Source organism: Eriocheir sinensis, chromosome 41 (genome assembly GCF_024679095.1).
Source record: "Eriocheir sinensis breed Jianghai 21 chromosome 41, ASM2467909v1, whole genome shotgun sequence".
Lineage (NCBI taxonomy): Eukaryota > Metazoa > Arthropoda > Malacostraca > Decapoda > Varunidae > Eriocheir > Eriocheir sinensis.
This window is the reverse complement of record NC_066549.1, coordinates 5,172,075-5,190,569: the sequence shown is the minus strand read 5'-3', so window position 1 is coordinate 5,190,569 and position 18,495 is coordinate 5,172,075. Positions and strand designations below refer to the sequence as shown.

The 18,495-nt window shown below is 39.2% G+C and overlaps 2 protein-coding genes across 8 annotated transcripts; one reads left to right on the top strand and one right to left on the bottom strand.

Moving 5' to 3' along the window:
* Positions 1-361: 361 nt before the first annotated feature.
* LOC127009541 (signal recognition particle 19 kDa protein-like) lies at positions 362-2,994 on the bottom strand. Its single transcript, XM_050882715.1, has 5 exons — positions 2,874-2,994; positions 2,038-2,113; positions 1,364-1,423; positions 1,034-1,149; positions 362-570 (listed from the first exon to the last, which is right to left on the bottom strand). The coding sequence occupies exons 1-5, from the start codon at positions 2,930-2,932 to the stop codon at positions 441-443; spliced, it is 441 nt and encodes a 146-aa protein (XP_050738672.1). The 5' UTR covers positions 2,933-2,994; the 3' UTR covers positions 362-440.
* An 852-nt stretch (positions 2,995-3,846) lies between these two features.
* On the top strand, positions 3,847-17,015 carry LOC127009539 (diphosphomevalonate decarboxylase-like). 7 transcript variants are annotated; one of them, XR_007762041.1, is made up of 10 exons: positions 3,847-4,049; positions 5,505-5,643; positions 5,832-5,878; positions 6,671-6,808; positions 7,326-7,525; positions 7,611-7,733; positions 9,773-9,958; positions 10,072-10,236; positions 10,590-16,029; positions 16,138-17,015. XR_007762041.1 is itself a non-coding variant. In XM_050882712.1 (9 exons), exons 1-9 carry the CDS (start codon positions 3,998-4,000, stop codon positions 10,746-10,748), a joined length of 1,209 nt encoding a protein of 402 aa, XP_050738669.1. In that variant the 5' UTR covers positions 3,847-3,997; the 3' UTR covers positions 10,749-17,015. The 7 variants fall into 7 exon arrangements, 2 of the variants coding, with proteins under 2 accessions (XP_050738669.1, XP_050738670.1); XR_007762038.1 differs by having other exon boundaries at positions 16,084-17,015; XR_007762042.1 differs by having other exon boundaries at positions 10,590-16,056; positions 16,192-17,015.
* The last annotated feature ends 1,480 nt before the right edge of the window (positions 17,016-18,495 follow it).

Below are 18,495 nucleotides of genomic sequence, written 5' to 3'. Positions count from 1 at the left end.
TGTTTGTCACCACATAAGGAGAGAATAGAAGGAAGGTCGCTCCTTATCTTCATCTGTGTGATCAGCGAGAGGTGACCATTTTTTTCCTTCTCTTTTCTGAAAACATACTGACATAATCTTTACAAGCTGTCCCTGCCAGTTATTGTTACCCACTATGAAAGTACTGCAGAATTGTCTTACAAAAATTATGCATCACCATACAATTTTATTAAGTTCACCCCTTGAGTTAGAGAAAAAGAAAAACCTTCCCCCTAAACATACATTATCTCCCATGAGGGTAACTCACCTGCCATGATGCTGAACACTGATGCTCACCAGCTTTCAACACCCCACAGTAAAATAGGACTATCAAAATGATGCGTCAACCTATAAATCATTTATTTTCCGAACAACCCAATAGTGTAACTCTTTCATATATTGTCAAGCTCTGCCCCTCATCCTCACTTCCTCTTCTTGCCCTTGCCTTGCTTGCCCTGCTGCTGCCCGCTGTCCTGGGTGTGTTTGGGGTTCGTCCTTGACTTGAGCTGAGGTATTTTTTCTGCGGCATAAAGCATCACGTCGTCCCGGGTACTGTGGAAGGGGAAAAAGGAATGCTATAAATAATCTCTTGTATTCTGAAATCTTAAGTTGAAGCATATAAACCAAAGGGATAGTTTGCAGTTCAGTTTGAGTTGAAGAAAACATGATTGGTAAAAAGGTCTTGACAATTGTTTGTTTCCTGGCTATTTGCACCAATCATGTGCCACCTATAAATATATTATTTTTATTCTTATGCAAGACTCTTCTTTGCTATAATTTTTACCCCAGTAACATTAGTGAAATGAATAAAAAAATGGTTCGGATAAACTTTTTACAGAAAATTTAAATGATCAGTATTAAAGTATAGTACTGTATGTCTGTAAAGAGTTTTATATTATGCTAAAAATTTATTGTAGAACAGGATTTGGAAATGTGTTTTAAAATCAATGATAGTGGTGGACATAATTAAGTGATGTCACCCTAAAGTACCAATCTTGCTTGGCCACCACCTTACCTGAACTTTGGGTTGACCAGTTCCCCAGCTGGTGATTTCAGCTGGACCCTCACACGGCCCCAGAAGGGAGGCTCTTTGCTCTTCTCTCGGCAGTAGATCTTTCTCTCTCCTATCACCTGGTGGAGGGTAGGAAGGAGGGCAATGAGTATATGCTGGAAAACTTTTATGCTTTAAAGTGCTTAGCTAGTTGATCAACAAATTATTACTAACCTATTATAAAGATCCTGTATTCCTTTCAGTAAGTGCTTGCCTATATCATACTGCTTAAGACATGTATCTGCTAGGGAAAGTTCACACCAGATGACAATATTTCTTGGGGACATGTCTTACCTGAAGGCCAGAGGTGGATAGCACATCCAGCATCTCCTTGCAGGTGGGTGCTGACACAGCCTGTGTGCATGAGAATATATTGTTACTTTTTGAGAAATATGATTTTAGATTCAAACATAACTTCATCCTTTGGCTGTTTGGATGAGGGCTCCAATGAAGTTGTGGCTTTATTGAAAAAAATCAGCAAAATAAATAATTATAATAGATTAGTCCTTTAATTTGTGATAAATGATACAATTGCAAAAAAATCTTATCCTGTATAGCAAAATATTATGATTACTTTACTATTTAAATTAGTAAAGTGCTATCAAAAGCAGATTCCTTCACAATTAATGGTTTACTGCCACACATCCAATTACAAAGCAAACCTAATCCCTCTGTGTCAACTGTTAAAGATATATACACCATTTGCTCTCATCTTTATAGTCCATCTAGCTTGTATTGGCTGTGGAAGGGAAGGAGTAAAGCAACCCAAATAAATTTTCTGACAACTGGCAAAGTGTAGTGCTGTCATTAACAATATTGCCATTTAGTGGTTATATACATACCAAAAAGAAAAATAATAAACTTTTATAAAGTGAGGGATTTCAGTACCATGACAAGGAGACAGAAATGCCCTAAGAATAGTCTTGTGAAAAGCCTGTGATGACCCATGACACCTTTGAGTCCTTTACCTTATCCTTAGGTATCCTCCTGCCCTCTGCTCTAGACTTGTCCTTGTTGATGTAGGCCGGGTAGAGACATGCCCACCTGCAAATACCATTAAATCTCTGTAAGGTGATATGGTAAAGATTCGTATTAGGTCCGTGCCAGTATCTCATAATCTACTTTATGAAACATCACTATCTCTTCATATATCTTTTCTACAAACCTTCAACAGTCGTGGAAAACCAATTCAAGGACTTTTTACTCTTGAAAATAGGGATAATGTTTACAAGTGACGCTGCAGTGAAGGAAAATAGCTCGCAGAGGGTTTAGGGTCGGGGAGCATATTTAAACTACTCCAACCGAACTTTACGACCTACTAACGGGGGGGCTGCGCCCCCCTCGACCCCCCCTTCTAACCAGGGGGGACCCCCCCACATGTGTATGTGACTTATTTCAGCAAGGAGGTATTTCTCGCAACACCGGCTGCACCGTCGCCAGAGGAGGCGACGCGTTTTTGTAAACATTATCCCCTATTTTCAAGAGTAAAAAAAAAGTCCTTGAATTGGATTTTCAAAGCGTTTCCATGACTGTTGAAGGTTTGTAGAAAAGATATATGAAGAGATACTGATGTTTCATAAGGTAGGTAATGAGATACTGGCACGGACCTAAAACGAATCTTAACCCAAAGAGGTCTTCTGCAGTGAGACGGGTGCAATTCTGGAACAATACCCACAGATCAGGGGCTGGGCTAACTGCAAGCTGTGGGGAGGGACACGACCCCTGTCAAGATAAAACCCCCATAGGAATAATCCCCTGGCCACACGTAAAGATATGCAAGACCAATAGCAAGGCGTGGCCCCACCTGTCGTAGCCATCTGGTAGCTTCGGCACGGGCCTGGGAGCAGCAGCGGCGGCGGCCATAGCGGGACTTGTTTACCTCAGTGTCATCGGGATCGGCTCGGCTCGTAGTCTTCTTGGCAAGGACCTATTTCCAGGATTATATATCTGCCGAATTTATAGACACGTATGTATCCCTCAGTCAAACCTCATCAACGGTAAACGGTAAACTGACATGAAGCCGAGAAGGTATTTCGAATTAGCAGCGCTCCCTAAAGATCATGAACTCTTTTTCAGTATTATCTTCATTCTACTAAGGGCTACATCCCCACTATTAACATGTAAATAAGTGGGTTAGTGGGTCATAAGTCAGTAAGTGTCGTAAATAGCGTGCCGTTGTAATGACATGCCCGCTCGTTGCAGGAATCATCTCGCAGACGGAAAATAGCTCGCACAGAGAGATCCAACTTGCTAAATTTTTCTATATTTCACTCACTGCTAGCGTCTACTTGTCCTGTTTCGGCTCCAATACACGGCACAAACTCAGAGCAATATTTTAAATCTAGAGATGACTTTATAACAACCGAATATGGGAGATTTTAGAAAGAATTACCCCACGTTGATGTTCACTCAGTTTTTGCTTATTTGGCCTATTGCTCTGATATGTTGTTGTCTTGCGTGGAATATCAACCATCACAAAGATCACAAACTAGAACAAAACCAGGTCGATTAATTAATGTGTTTCCCTGCTGTGTATTATTCCCATGGAGGTAGAATTGGTGGAGTCGACATCCACCCGAGCTGTCATTTTTACGGCCAGGTGTCAGGTGTTGTCAGGTCAGGCTCCTTCTTAATAGGCTCGGCCACCCCTATCTTTTGGCCGTAAATTTGACAGTTCGTCGGCTTCACCTCAATGAATGGGATTAGCGGGCCGTGTCGACTCCACCAATTCTACCTCCATGACTGTTCCCTAGTGCGCATGCGTAGTGGACACCTGAGCGACTTATTTCTGCGGGGAGGTATTTCCCGCCACACCGCCCGCCGCTATTTACGGTATTCCTGCAGGTGCTGACACACTGAAGGGGAAGAAGGAGGTGTTGCCGTACCTGTGTAATTCGTGCCTCTGTAGTTTGTGAGAGTGTGTGCGAGATGAAGACCGTCACCTGCACCGCCCCCGTCAACATTGCGGTGATAAAGTATTGTAAGTCGTAGGGGTGTCCAGCGTCCAGGAAATGCCACTCGCCAATTTCGTTTTCCTATTTTCCCTTTTTTTTCCTCTGCTCCCTTCTTCTTATTCTTCAGTAGATCTCTCATTGTCCTTTATTTATTTATTTATTTATTTATTTATTATTTTGTAAGTCAGTGTCCAGCGTCCAGGAAATGCCACTCGCCAATTTCGTTTTCCTATTTTCCCTTTTTTTTCCTCTGCTCCCTTCTTCTTATTCTTCAGTAGATCTCTCAGTGTCCTTTATTTATTTATTTATTTATTTATTTATTATTTTGTAAGTCAGTGTCCAGCGTCCAGGAAATGCCACTCGCCAATTTCGTTTTCCTATTTTCCCTTTTTTTTCCTCTGCTCCCTTCTTCTTATTCTTCAGTAGATCTCTCAGTGTCCTTTATTTATTTATTTATTTATTTATTTATTGTAAGTCAGTGTCCAGCGTCCAGGAAATGTCACCAATTTATTTTTCCTCTTTATTTTATTGCTTATTCTCCTTTTTTCTTCTTCAGTAGATCTCTTTGTGTCCTTTATTTTTTTATCGTATTGTAAGTCAGGGTGTTTAGCGACCACAAAATGCCATAGTCACCAACTTTTTTCCTCTTTTTCTTCTTCTCTTCTTCTTTTTCAGTAGAGCTCTAGCGCCTTGTATCAGTTTTCATATCTTTACATCTTGATCTTCCATCCTTTGTGTCCCTTAATTATTTTTCTTTTATTGTATTGTAAGTCATGCTGTCCAAGGTGTCCCAAGGTGTCCAGGAAATGCCACAGTCACCATCTTCTTTTTTCTCTTGTTCTTCTTCTTCAGTAGATCACTAGCACCTTGTATCACTTCTTAGGTCTTTACATCTTGATCTTCCATCCTTTGTGTCCCTTAATTATTTCTTATTGTATTGTAAGTCATGCTGTCCAGGAAATGCCACAGTCGTCAACTTCTTCTTCCTCTTCTTTTTTTCCTGCTTTTTCAGTAGATCTTTGGCACCTTGTATCACTTCTTAGGTCTTTACATCTTGATCTTCCATCCCTTGTGTCCTCTAATTATTTTCTAATTGTAAGTCATGCTGTCCAAGGTGTCCAGAAAATGCCAGTCACCAACTTCTTTTTTCTCTTGTTCTTCTTCTTCTTCAGTAGATCACTAGCACCTTGTATCATTTTTTAGGGTCTTACATCTTGATCTTCCAGCCTTTGTATCCATTATTTATTTTTTTCTCTCTTCGTGTCCAGCTTTCAACCAAGAACATTTTCATGTGGTTTTTCTTCAGTGTTCACTATTATATTATCTGTCTTTGGGCCATAGTCTTCATCTTTTCAACACCCAAGGACATATTTGACAAGACTCGTGGGGGCTTTGGGCCTTTAAATACTAAAGAATAGAGTGTTATTCATAGTTTGGGATTAATAAAATTACATATATACTTACCGTAGCAATCTTTTCAGGGGGAAAGCGTGATGAAAAACTTATTTTGCCGTTGAATGACTCAATCAGCTTCACCCTCAGCCAAGATGAAATGTGTGCCAAGACAACAGTCTCCATCTCTCCAACATTTTCAGAGGACAAGTTTTGGCTGAATGGAAAGTAAGTAAATGTATGAATCCACACGTCATGGACTTAATATTTGTTGACATAATGCTTTAACACTACTAACATTTCACCATCGAGGGGTAGTATCCATAGGATTTTTTTCTATTTTTGCCTGAAAGCGTGCTGAATTTCATGGCCTCGGTGTTTTCAAAAGATTATTCTAATTAAGAAAATAATTTCAGGGAGGAGTCACTTGATAATCCAAGAGTACAAAATTGCCTGAAAGAGAGTAAGTCAGAAGTATTTCAGTACGGTCTGCTGAAAGAAATATTCTAGTTCTTTCAGTTTTTCATGCTTCATTAAAGTAGTATAGATGTTAGAGTAAAATATATTTCTAAAATATAGCCTTAGCACTTATTATGAGTAACAGGCTTCCTATTTTTTCTCTAAAAACTTCATTTTTTTAAATTTCTGCTTGTGAATAAAGAGAAGAACAAGACTGTCACATTTAAGCTTGTTTGAAATCTATCGAAACTATTGGGGAATACTAGTTAAACTTTTAGCTTTCCACCAGCCTCTTGTTTCCAGCATAGAAGATTTTATTCCTTTTTTCTGTATTCATTATTTTCAAATACAGTAGAAGTCCAGTTTTCAGTGGACCAGCCTCATGCCAGGTTATCAGATATGCTGAACTCTTGTTTGGTGTATGGACAGTAATGTCATACAGTATATACGGTATGTATGTAGTTAGAAACGGTAGGTAGATATTTATATGTAAGGACATAACTCTCCTGGAAAGGGTGGGTAGATATTATAACACCTTGAAGAATGGGACAGTGAAAGAAAAAGTACTGAAATATGCAGTGACAGTGTATGAACTGGAGACAATGGAGGCTTATTTGTGTTGGTAACCCCTTGTTGAATATTAACAGTGATAGAAAGAATAGATATATAGAGAGATATGAGTTGTTATTGCAAATTATGGGGACTTAGAACTTGAGTTTTCATTATAAAAGTACAAGTACTTCCTAAGCACCCTAATCATCCTTTTTTTTGATAATATATATCCAACTCTTTTCAGTCCGTCGCCGAGCATCAAAGAGAAAGTTTGAAGGACCTGATAAAAATGTGTTAAGCTGGCACTTACACATTTGCTCAGAGAACAATTTCCCTACTGCTGCTGGACTGGCCTCTTCAGCAGCTGGGTATGCCTGTTTGGGTGAGCCATTAAAAAAAAAGTCCAAGTTTACATTCTTTTATTGTTAGAGGAATAGTGAACTTTTGTATTAAGGAAGAGGGTGTCTGGGCCAAACCACCAGTGAAATAAATTAGTAGAGTGGATGAGTATTGGAGAGAGAGTGTTCGTGGACATAGGGTTGAGAATGCAGAGAGGGAGTGCCAAAACAAGGAAAGTTGGAGATGTTTGAATCATGGCCACCCCCTTCAGAGAACTTACCCATGAGGGAACAGCCATCAGATATAGAGATAGAAAAACTAGTGGGAGTTCACTAATTTAGTTGATGAAACTGGTTATGAGTTAAACATTTCATTGCATGCCAAAATGGTTTCTTAAAATTCCCTTCCAAAGTTAAGGGATTTGTATAGTACATATTACAGCTCCTATACCACTTGGTAACAACAATCAATCATGCCCCAGCCATTAGTCTAAAACTACCATGTGCCCCATTTTGTAAAGAATCTTTTGCAAGACTTTAAAAGAAGTTTGTTTTTCTCAGTGTATGCCCTGGGCCAGGTGTATGGAGTAGAGGGTGATTTATCACCTGTTGCTCGTCAAGGATCAGGAAGTGCCTGTCGGAGCATCTATGGCGGCCTGGTGCGGTGGTACAAGGGAGAGGCTGATGATGGCTCAGACTCAGTGGCCCGGCCTATTGCACCGCCTGATCACTTTCCTGACTTACAAGTCATCATATGTGTTGTAAGTTCTGAGTCCATCAAGCAGAAGTACTCCAACTGCAAAAGTGGAATATATGTTTATGCTCATTAATGGTCTCTGTTTCCAGGTTAACGCTGGACGCAAGAAGACGGGGAGCACAGAAGGCATGAAGCAAACAAGAGCCACCTCTAGCTTAATGCAGCACCGCATCAACACGTCTCTTCCATCACGAATAGAATCCATGATGAAGGTAAAACATAAAAAGAATTCAGTTGCTAATTTTTTTGGTGTGTGATCACATGATAGTCAGGGTCTCATTTGTAGTTGTAGATTGACACTTTATTTCACTGATGAAAAGAATCAGTTACTCTTTATTTTTATGCACATTTTACGGTACTAATTGTTTATCCGCAAACTATCAGTTGTCATCAGTCCTGTTTATTGCAAGCAGTGGAAACTCAGAATTGCCTCAGGAGAGGGAGAGAGAGAGAGATTCAACATTCAAGTAAGAAAAAGAAGTACTATCCTGATTCATTGATTCTGCTGTACTGATTTCTCAAGAAGAGGCTGAAGCAAGGCCTACTTTTCAGATTACAGGAAACAGCCCTCTGAGAAGCATTTGTTAGCTGTTTTAGTAATAACTCAGCTGTATAGTTGTAAACACTAAATAGATTAAAACATTTATGAAATCCAACGCCAGGAAGTTTTTAAGGTTTCTCATGTTGAATGAAATCATGTCCACAACTACTAAATGAAATGATTAGAGGACATTACCTAAAGTGTGTTGTGGTGGGAGTATCATCGATAATTCCTCATTAGGGAAAGCTTCATCCTTCTCATTTCTAAGATTAGTCACCTTGCTTGCTAAAAATGCAATGAAGCTGAAAGCCAACTCTGTCAGATATAGAAAATTGTTTAGCATTCACAAAGGCAAGAGTTTAAGGGCAGTGTCACACTGGCCATTTTCCTCTAACCGTTGTGCGTACAGGCAACTGCTGTTGACTGTACGCCTAACCGGGAGCGAGTTGTCGGTTGTCCATACAGATGGAAAACGGTTGTGGGTATGAGCACACTTGGCTGTATGTAAACAAACAGACGACAGCAGTGACTGAGGAGTGAGGAGCAGTGGAAGATGGTCTACCAAGAGACTCGTAAAGTCTATTGGCAGAGCTGCTTTGTTTGCTGTTTAATTGACAAGAAAAGAGAACACCCCATGCTGTGGGACCACAGTTCATAAAACTTCTTTTTCATTTTCTCCCTTCAATGAAAATTGTAGGACTCCAGGTCTTTGCAGCACAGTTCTCTGATGAGGTTTGGGTAAACACTCCTGTCCTCCCGTCTTTGAAGTGATGATCGCCCACAGCCGCTTCTCCCTTCCATTTATCTGCAGCAACAAGTCCATAACTTGGGTAATGGTATGGTAGCACAAGCCACAACAGCCCTTACTTTAGCAGACGGCACCATGTCAATACAGGGCGAGTACTTTGTTTACGTTGTGGATACAGGCAACCGACCTTGGCTGTGTGACGTACACCCGGAAAAGTTGGAGTTGCCGGTTGCCCCTACTACCAATGCAGTTAGAGGAAAATAGCCCAGTGTGACACCATCTTAAGGCAGTTTTGTTTCATTACCCCCCCCCCCCCCCTACTTACTTTTACTGACATTCTTCTACCTCTCAAATTCTGCCAGTGTTGCCTCTATCTTCTATCTATATTTTCTCTTCTGAACTTGCCAACTGCATGCCTCTACACCTCCCACAGCCCCATTTCACACAACTTTTACTTAAGCTCATCCCTATACTATCCAAATCCCTTATGCAAGAGTTAACCAGCATCCTCATTCTTTCATTCCATTGGCTTCTTGTCTGCATTTTCTCCTGCCTATGACTTAACACCTTCAAGAGGGGAGTGTCAAGACACCTCTCCAAATGATTCTCTATTGGAATTCTTATACTATATACTTATTTATAGGTACCAGGTTTTTTTTTTTTTTTTTTTTTTTTTTTTGCTTCCTCTGCTGTAAAATAAACAAGTCATCTCTAATATAGGGTGAGAGGTTCAAGTAACCTTAGTTTAAAAGAAGTCAAAAGCAGCAACAAAAATAAGAATAAAAACTGATGTCAACAAAGAATGATCACCCAGTGGAAGGCATCTCTGTCCCTTGCAGTCACTTTTTCGTGGTGTATACGTACAGCAATTTTCTGTTTTTGTCCCACCATAGAAATTATTTATTTTTCCATCGTGTTGCCTGTGCCGACATATCAAATCTTATGTTCCTTATATATTTCAGGCAATTAAGGAAAAAGATTGGCCAACTTTCTGTGACCTTACAGTCGCAGACAGCAATGAGATGCATGCCGTGTGTCTGGACACCTTCCCCCCATGTGTGTACATGACTGATACTTCACATGCTGTGTCCAGTCTTATGCACCAGTACAATGATCTGAAGACCACTCAGGGAAATACCAATCATAAGGTAAATTTGAAAATGGCAGTGTTAAAGTAGTCTTAAAGTAAGTGGTATAATTAAATGCCATTTAGTTTTTCACCCCAAAAATTAGACCATTTTCACATGTTCCCTCTCACCAGGTCTGTTACACCTTTGATGCTGGTCCAAACGCTTGCATCTTTGCTCCCGGAGCTGTGGCAAGGGAGGTGCTTGCCCTGCTGCTTCATGCCTTCCCTCCAACCCCACCACAGAGCAGAGAGGAGTATGTCAAGGGCATTTCCAGCCAGCCTGCCTGCCTGTCAAAGGTACTTGTTTACATTTTCCTATTAGAAGGCCATATATATATATATATATATATATATATATATATATATATATATATATATATATATATATATATATATATATATATATATATATATATATATATATATATATATTATATATATAGATAGATAGATAGATAGATAGATAGATAGATAGATAGATAGATAGATAGATAGATATAAACACACACACACACACACACACACGTATACAGATAGATAATCATGAATGAAGTTTCTCGTCTGAAAAAAATTACTTATGAACAAAATTTAATAAAGACAGGTAGCTTCATTCATTTTGTATTTAAATTATGTTTAATGTTTGTTTTCAGGAACTGAAGAGTCTTGCTGATGATCACTTGCAAAGCGGAAAACTTCAATATTTGATCCACACAAAGGTGGGTGATGGACCCAAGGTCTTGACAGATCCAGCCTCCAGCTTGCTGGACCTCACCACTGGCTTACCAAACCCAAGTGGTAGTAATGCCTAGGGAAGGAATAACATCAGCAATATTTGGAATCAGTCCAAAAAAATTGTGAATGAATGTGTCCAAACATGTAGCACAATCTCATCAGTATTTAAGAATTTGATTAACAAAAAGTAAAGTTTTGGGAAATAAATGACTGTGGTTCTAGAGAAAGCACAAGGTCTCTAAATACTGGAAACAATCATGCCTTGTCAAACTAAATGCAGTGAATGTTATTGCAAGATATCTAGTTATTATCAAGCCAGTAGTCTGTGGTGGGCCTTCAAGACTCCATACATATATATATCAGGGCCTTGTACAATTTCACTTTCATAGTGGCAGCTCAGTTTTAGAGTGGCCTTTGGTGCCCTGTCTCCTGTCACTGCCTGCTGCCCTTTATAAGGAATTAACTTGGTGGTGGTATGTTGTCCAGGAATTTGTACAAAGGGTAATCAGCCGTGCCTTTTCACATGCGTGTACTTTCCCACTGAAAATGCCTGAAAAAATTTACTCTCAAAATATACTACTGCATACGATTTACTTAGTAATTAGACAAAAGGTTGACTTCTCTTCGTCATGTTTTTTCCTGTTTCCTGATAATTTTCCACAGAATTGATACTGATCAGAGAAGTGAGAGCTGTTTTCCTTGTCAGTCTGCATTTCACATTGGACAGGTGTGTTTTTATTATATTAAATTTATAATGACCAGCTTTGGGTCTGTGCAGATGAGAGCAAACTTGACTTCACAAAGCTTTGAAAGAAGAGAAGTTTCATCATCGTCCAGCCTAACCCCCTCCACTAATCAAGAATGGTACCAGTCCGCTTCAAGAAGAAAAAAATCCATCTGTGAGAGGGGTGTAGTAGGCATCAAAGCTGTTTACTCACCTACGACTGTACCTCTATATATACTAACATTGCTTTCTTAAGGACCATTATCTGGGATATGTATTCATTTATCAAGTTCCTTTCCATTGCAGTCTTCCTCACCATGACATCTTTCAGTCTTCCCTAACGTTGTCACCCCAGTCGTTACATACCAGTCATCATTGTCATCATCTCTACTCTACTGTACTACCTAATTGATATTTTGTTTAACATGCAGCACTGCTCTTAATACTACAGTTTTTGTATAGTGGGTTTTTTTTTCTGCATGCAAACTAGCATACACATCTCACAAATATTCATCAGGTCACCTCTTCACCTCATAAGATAATTACCTTAGAATTGTTGATGATTATAATATTCATTCATGTCATTTTTGAGGTGTGCCAATAGACTTATTTTCATATATTAGAAATGCTGTGAATTCATATTTTATTTGGATTTGTGCAATTTTTCATTGCTTTGTATGTGTGTGTATGTATCTGAGTATGTGTGTATGTGTGTTTATGTAATGTGATTATGGTTGGTTTAAATGCTAAAACTAGGGGGAAAGAAGTTGCTGGAAAAACTGCAGTCAGGAATCATAGCATTGATTCACAAAGTGAAAGATGACAAGCCTTAATAGACTTAACAGAAAATCATTTCTTGAAAATTCTGAATACATTCTTTGTCAAAAAGGTTCAATGAAAAGGAACATGGAAATCTTTTTTTAGGGTAACAAATGAGATTGTCCTTATCCTCACAAACCAATGAAACATAATGAAAAATATAAGTCTTCAACACAGTAAATATTTGGAGCAACCACAGAATGGATACATGGGTAATCAAGATCAATCTGAGAAGAGAGAGAAATAAAATGGTAAGAAAGCCACTTAACAAATGTGCTTAATAGACAAGAAAACCCAATTTCGCAGTCTGCATCCAAAGCAGATATGCATCTGTTAACACCAAAGAAAATCTTGACATTGAAGAAATCAACAAAAGCATCACTAAAGTTCTGAAAGAGCCTGCACTAAAAGTTGGAGATAAAACAAAAAAAACAATCATCATAATCATTTTACTAAAAGTACACTAAGCCAGAGACAAATTAGAAGCAGAACTTACAAAAATTATAAATAAGAAAAAGCAGGACATGAGAAAGTTCATGAGAATAAAAATCAATGAAGCCCAAGTTCTGGTGTACAAACAGTTAAGAATAAATTTGGTATAGAGGTTTTGCAGCTTACGTCATTAGTGGGGGTGTGGGGGTAGCGCAGGCCTGCACGGCCATCTTGGTGGTCAGTGGTGGTGGTCACTGATCAAAGCAAACCTTGGTGGCGGCTCCACAAGTGCTCTGTGTGTTCATCATGGGATACGTATGCTGTGCGGTTGGATGTTCTAACCGACACAGGAGAGATGCTGTGTCATTTTATAGATTTCCAGCGAATCCAGAAGAGCGGGGGAAGTGGATAGCAGCTGTGAGGAGGGAAAACTGGCGGCCGTCTGCTTCATCTCGACTCTGCAGTGCTCATTTTGTCAGATGTAAATATTACAGGCAAGACTGGTCAGATTATTACATGAGGTAACACTCATTTAGGTATTGCCCCAGGTCCCCTAGCTTATTGTGTGGCGGGGGATTACTCTGGAACGGGATTTACATGAGCTGCCGGAGGTAAACACGCATGGCGGCGCTCAAGCAGGAGAAGAAAATAGGAAAGGAAATTCAGTGGAGGCAAAGTGCACAGAGCTCAGTGCTGGGTGGAGTATATAAGTGTACGCAGGGAAGTGACCAAGAGTGCGTAGTGTAAGGTGACTTGCCGTCACCTGCCCTCACCTGTCGTCACTTGCCCTCACCTGTTTGCCTGCCTGTGCTGCCTACCTGGGCATCACTGGTCAGCAACAGGAGATCGGCCAGGCAGAGGGACAGCCAGTCAACTGACCAGCCAGATAGTCAGCCAACCAACCAATCAGCCAGTCAACCAGCCAGCCAGCCAACCAATCATCCAGTCAACCAGTCAGCCATCCAGTCGGTCAGTTAGACAGAAAGTCAGTTTACCTATCATCCAGCCAATCAACCCACCAGTCAACCAGACAGCCTGATTTTTTTCGATGTACTATTTTAGCTTCGCAGCATTCTCAAGCGATCTCGCGTAATCACTTAACACAGATGATGCTGAAGGTCCTGCCATTTGCCTGCGGGTAGTGACTTGGGGATGGGGCACACGTGGTCCGTCTGCTCACTCTGCTGGGGAGGTGACCACCAACGGGTTTGTAGATGGCGCACAAGGTGCAGACGCTGCTATTTCGTGACGTCACTACAAAACCTCTATAGGGAAGAACCAAATGTTTGCCATGAGAAAACAAAACAGTGAATTCACATACAACAGCAATGAAATACTAAAGGTGGTTGAGGAGTTTCACAATGAACTATATCACTCAGACATTCAGACCCAGAATGAAGCAAGAAAAGATATTGTAGAAATCATGTCAGCAACAAAGAATTAAATTAACAAAACAAATATCAATGTGAAAAGAGGGAAAGCACCTAGGAAAGACAGTACTACTATTGTAGATATTATTAATGATGTCAGAGAAATTGACATGGAAAACAAATGAAACCCTTCACTATAGGTTTCAAGAAAGGAAAAATTATGAAACTCTGGAAAAATACAGCCATAATCTTTAAGATAAAATGAGGATACCTAACATCTCAAGAACTATAATCCTTTCAACCTATTGTTAGTATTCTACAAATGCACAAACAGAATTTCACACACATTAGGTTCTATACTGCCCAGAGAGGCAGTGGCTGAGTGGTCAGCATGCAGGTGTGGTGTCCTGGAGGACCTGGATTCAAGTCCCGCCTGCCACTACAAGCTGACAGTTTTTAGTCATCACTGAGTGGCCTTAGACTACCCACATAATGTTCTGATGACCATTTATTAACCTGAGTTCAGCAAAACTCTGAAGACAATCAAGGGAAGCTCTATGGGGTAGCATGAGCTTAGGAAGAATGGCACCACTATGAAACATTTGCCTGTGCCACAAATGGGCTGGGCCAACCAACAGGCCCCATTAAGAAAACCTACTAGCACTATATGCCCAATGTAAATAAAAAAGCTGGTTTAGAAGTCTCAACCATGAGTCATTTCCAGACAGTAAACCAGGTAAACAAAAAAATTGATTGACTACAAGAAGACCTTTAACTCATTAGAATCTGTTGGGGTGTTGAATGTGATTCGACAACAGAACGTAGGAAACGTCAATCTTCGAATTTTTGAAAACTTATGCAGATTGGGATTAGTATCATACATTTATTGGAAAAGTCTCCCTAAAAAAGGGGAGTCCAAAGTCAAGAAAAAGTCCATAAGGCTAAATAGATTTGTCATAAACTGGCCCAGATGTTGCTAATTATGCCGGCCTCATACATGAACAGTGTTTAGGAAAAATGAAGTGCTGGGTTTCCGGTTGAATTTCATGTATTTATGTGTCAGGATTTGATAGCGGTTCATCTTGTAATGATGATAGATATGAAATTTCAAATATATATTATTTACAAATATAGACTCTGAACACAATTGTGCTTCCATAGATGATAGTAATAAAGATAATAACAATAATGGTGCTTGATATGTATATAGTTCCACATCATCAATAGTACCATTATAGTAAATCCACAAGAAACTGGCGGATGGGGTGCAGGTCTGCATTGGTCTCTCCTTCCGTACCACACTGCCACATCTCTGTCTCCAGTTGCTGAGCCTTCCATGACCTTGAGAGAAGTGACCTGGCTCAGGTTGAGCAGTGACAACGTTGTCAAGTGTTGTGGTATTTATACAAAATCTTTGTTATTATCCTAAAAACGAAACAATCTGAACACTATATGACCTTATTGGAGTATCCAATTAGTATTTAATTAAATTCATTTAAAGGTAGTAAATAGCTGACATATGAGAGGAAGCGTGAGGTGTTGAGAGTGTGTGGCAAGGTGCGGGGCGGTCCTAACTCTGCAGCCGCCACTACCCCATCCGCCAGTTTCTTGTGGATTTACTATAGGTTAATCATCTAGATGAGGCTGCTACTTCTTTATTCATGCATTTTTTTGTGCAAGATCAAAATTAATTGATAAGGCTGAAATATATGTGAGTGGAGGGATGGGGGATGCAGGTGTTGCAAAAGGGAGTCCAGGAACTTGGGAAAACAGGTTGTCTGAGCTCTTCATCAGCAGATAGATAAGAAAAGCGATTTCTTATTGAAGCCAGATTTAAAAATATTATAGTAAAAATCCAACATTTTTTCATAGTTGTTACTCTTTTAATTTAGAAATAATGAGATGAATGTAAAAGTCATTGTTTCTGCTTAATTATGAGACCCATGCTTATTTGTAGAAATATGAGACCCATGCTTATTTGTAGAAATATGAGACCCATGCTTATTTGTAGAGGTATGAGACCCATGCTTATTTGTAGAGGTATGAAACCCATGCTTATTTGTAGAGGTATGAGACCCATGCTTATTTGTAGAAGTATGAGACCCATGCTTATTTATAGAGGTATGAGACCCATGCTTATTTGTAGAAGTATGAGACCCATGCTTATTTATAGAGGTATGAGACCCATGCTTATTTCTTCATAAAATCGTGGAACTGCAAAGTACAATGCCTTTTCTACTGCCAAGTTTTATAAGTCTTCCACATGTGATAAGTAGCCATATCAGTATCATTGTTCATTCACATGTGCCCTATAGACCTATATCATTATGGTAAAGTAATAAACTAGAGGGGATACACCTTAATATAGCATGGCTTCGGTGCTCATCTCTGTCTCATTGCCCCATTAACTTGTGGTGGGTAAGAACTTATCACCTTGGGACAGAGCCTGTATGATATCCAGGTTACCACAGTTTACCCTCCCCGCACCACAGGCTCAAAGGGCCAACGGATCTGAGATGAGCACTGTAGCCACACGCAGCTGTAGTGTATGCACCCACCATTATCTCTACCTTTAGCCTTACAACCATTTTACAAGAGCAGATGAAAGGCATTGACATGGTGCTGGCCTATACCAAAATTCATTTAAGAAAGTTACCGCACCCATTATCAACATCATCGATTATGTGTGCCAGTACTTCCAGGAGGGATCGTATAGTACTATTGTTTCTTCCTATTATAACAAGCTGGTGATCACAACTACCCATCCTCTTGTGAAGGTTGAAAGTTAACCAGAGCTCCATTCATGTAATAAAAAGCGTGTAATCAAGTTGGTAAAAAGGATATTATTGGGGTCTTACCTTCCATAGCATAATGCAATGTGAATATAGTTTATATGATGATGAAATGTTGTGTCACTGTTATGGTATTTGAATTTTATTATGATTATAGAGTAGCTGAGTTATCCATGGGTCTGGTCATAAATAAATTGCATATTTCAATCAGTGGTCTTCCTCAGCAAAACTGCCCTATAAGAATTATGATTGCCTGCCTCTATGCAACATTGCTTCTAAAACAAGGGATCCATTTTGTCTAACATGACATTTTAAAACGACCTCTTATCAGATCATGTCATAACCAATTCACTGGAAATAATTCATCTGGATTTTCACAAGGTGTTTGATAAAGTTCTACACCATAAATTACTCAACAAAATCAAGCAAATAAGTTATGAATGTAATTTGCACCAGTGGATTGCCAATTTGTTGAGCAACGGATGACAAAGGGTGGTAATCAATGGAGCTGCCTCAAAGTGTGCACCAGTCTGGCGGTGTCCCTCAAGCCTCAGTTCTTGGCCCAATACTGTTCATAATTTATATCAGTGATGTCGATGTTGGACTCAATAATTTTCTTAATAGATATGCTGATGACACAAAGATTGCTAACTTGGCTCTCTCAGATCAAGACAGGGAAAGCCTTCCAAGAAGATTATATATATATATATATATATATATATATATATATATATATATATATATATATATATATATATATATATATATATATATATATATATATATATATATATATATATATTTTTGTTTTGTTTTGTTTTGTTTTGATCCCGAAATGTAAATGGAAAAAAAAAAGAAAATTAACAGAATAAAAAAAAAATTTAAAAAAATTAAATAAATCAAAATAAAATTGATGAAAATACTTGATGACTCGTCTCGAATAAGATATTATGGCATCAAACTAAAGTGTAAATAAATAAATTCAGACTGCACCATATTTCTCCTCATCAACGTTGTAGCACGAGGACGGAACAAATTCGATCCCACCTTCAGTGGTTCAGTGAAACACACCTGAGCCATTTAAAAACAAACTCGACTGTCATTTTTTTCACCTTGATATTCGTTAAGGGAGAAATAGAGTTTTGTTGGTCATTATAGGGCTATTTTTCTTTCTTTGTTTTTAAGGACAGACCACCATTACCATAGCTTAGTATCTGTGTGGTTTGCATATCTATGTAAATCTCCCGTACTAGATCAACATTATATATATATATATATATATATATATATATATATATATATATATATATATATATATATATATATATATATATATATATATATATATATGCGGAGGATGCTCAGGACCCCGGGATGACCGTCGCTGCCCGAACATCCTACAGCAGGTAAAAATTGCTGAAAATGCAACTTTATTGTATAACTACACAAACAATGATTTGAGATCTTGTAACGGTATGGTAACTTCAAATGACGTAGTACAGGGAACACCTATTGAGTAACGCTGTGTGTGTGTGTGTGTGTATGCGGCAGTGTAGGTCACTGAACGGCCGGCCAGCCCTCAACCCGCCTGCTGGCCTGCTATCGCCAGCTGTCTCCAACAAAGAAGGAATAAAACATGATACCGCAGTGCCTGATGCTATAATAGGACTATCAGGCCATCTCTAGA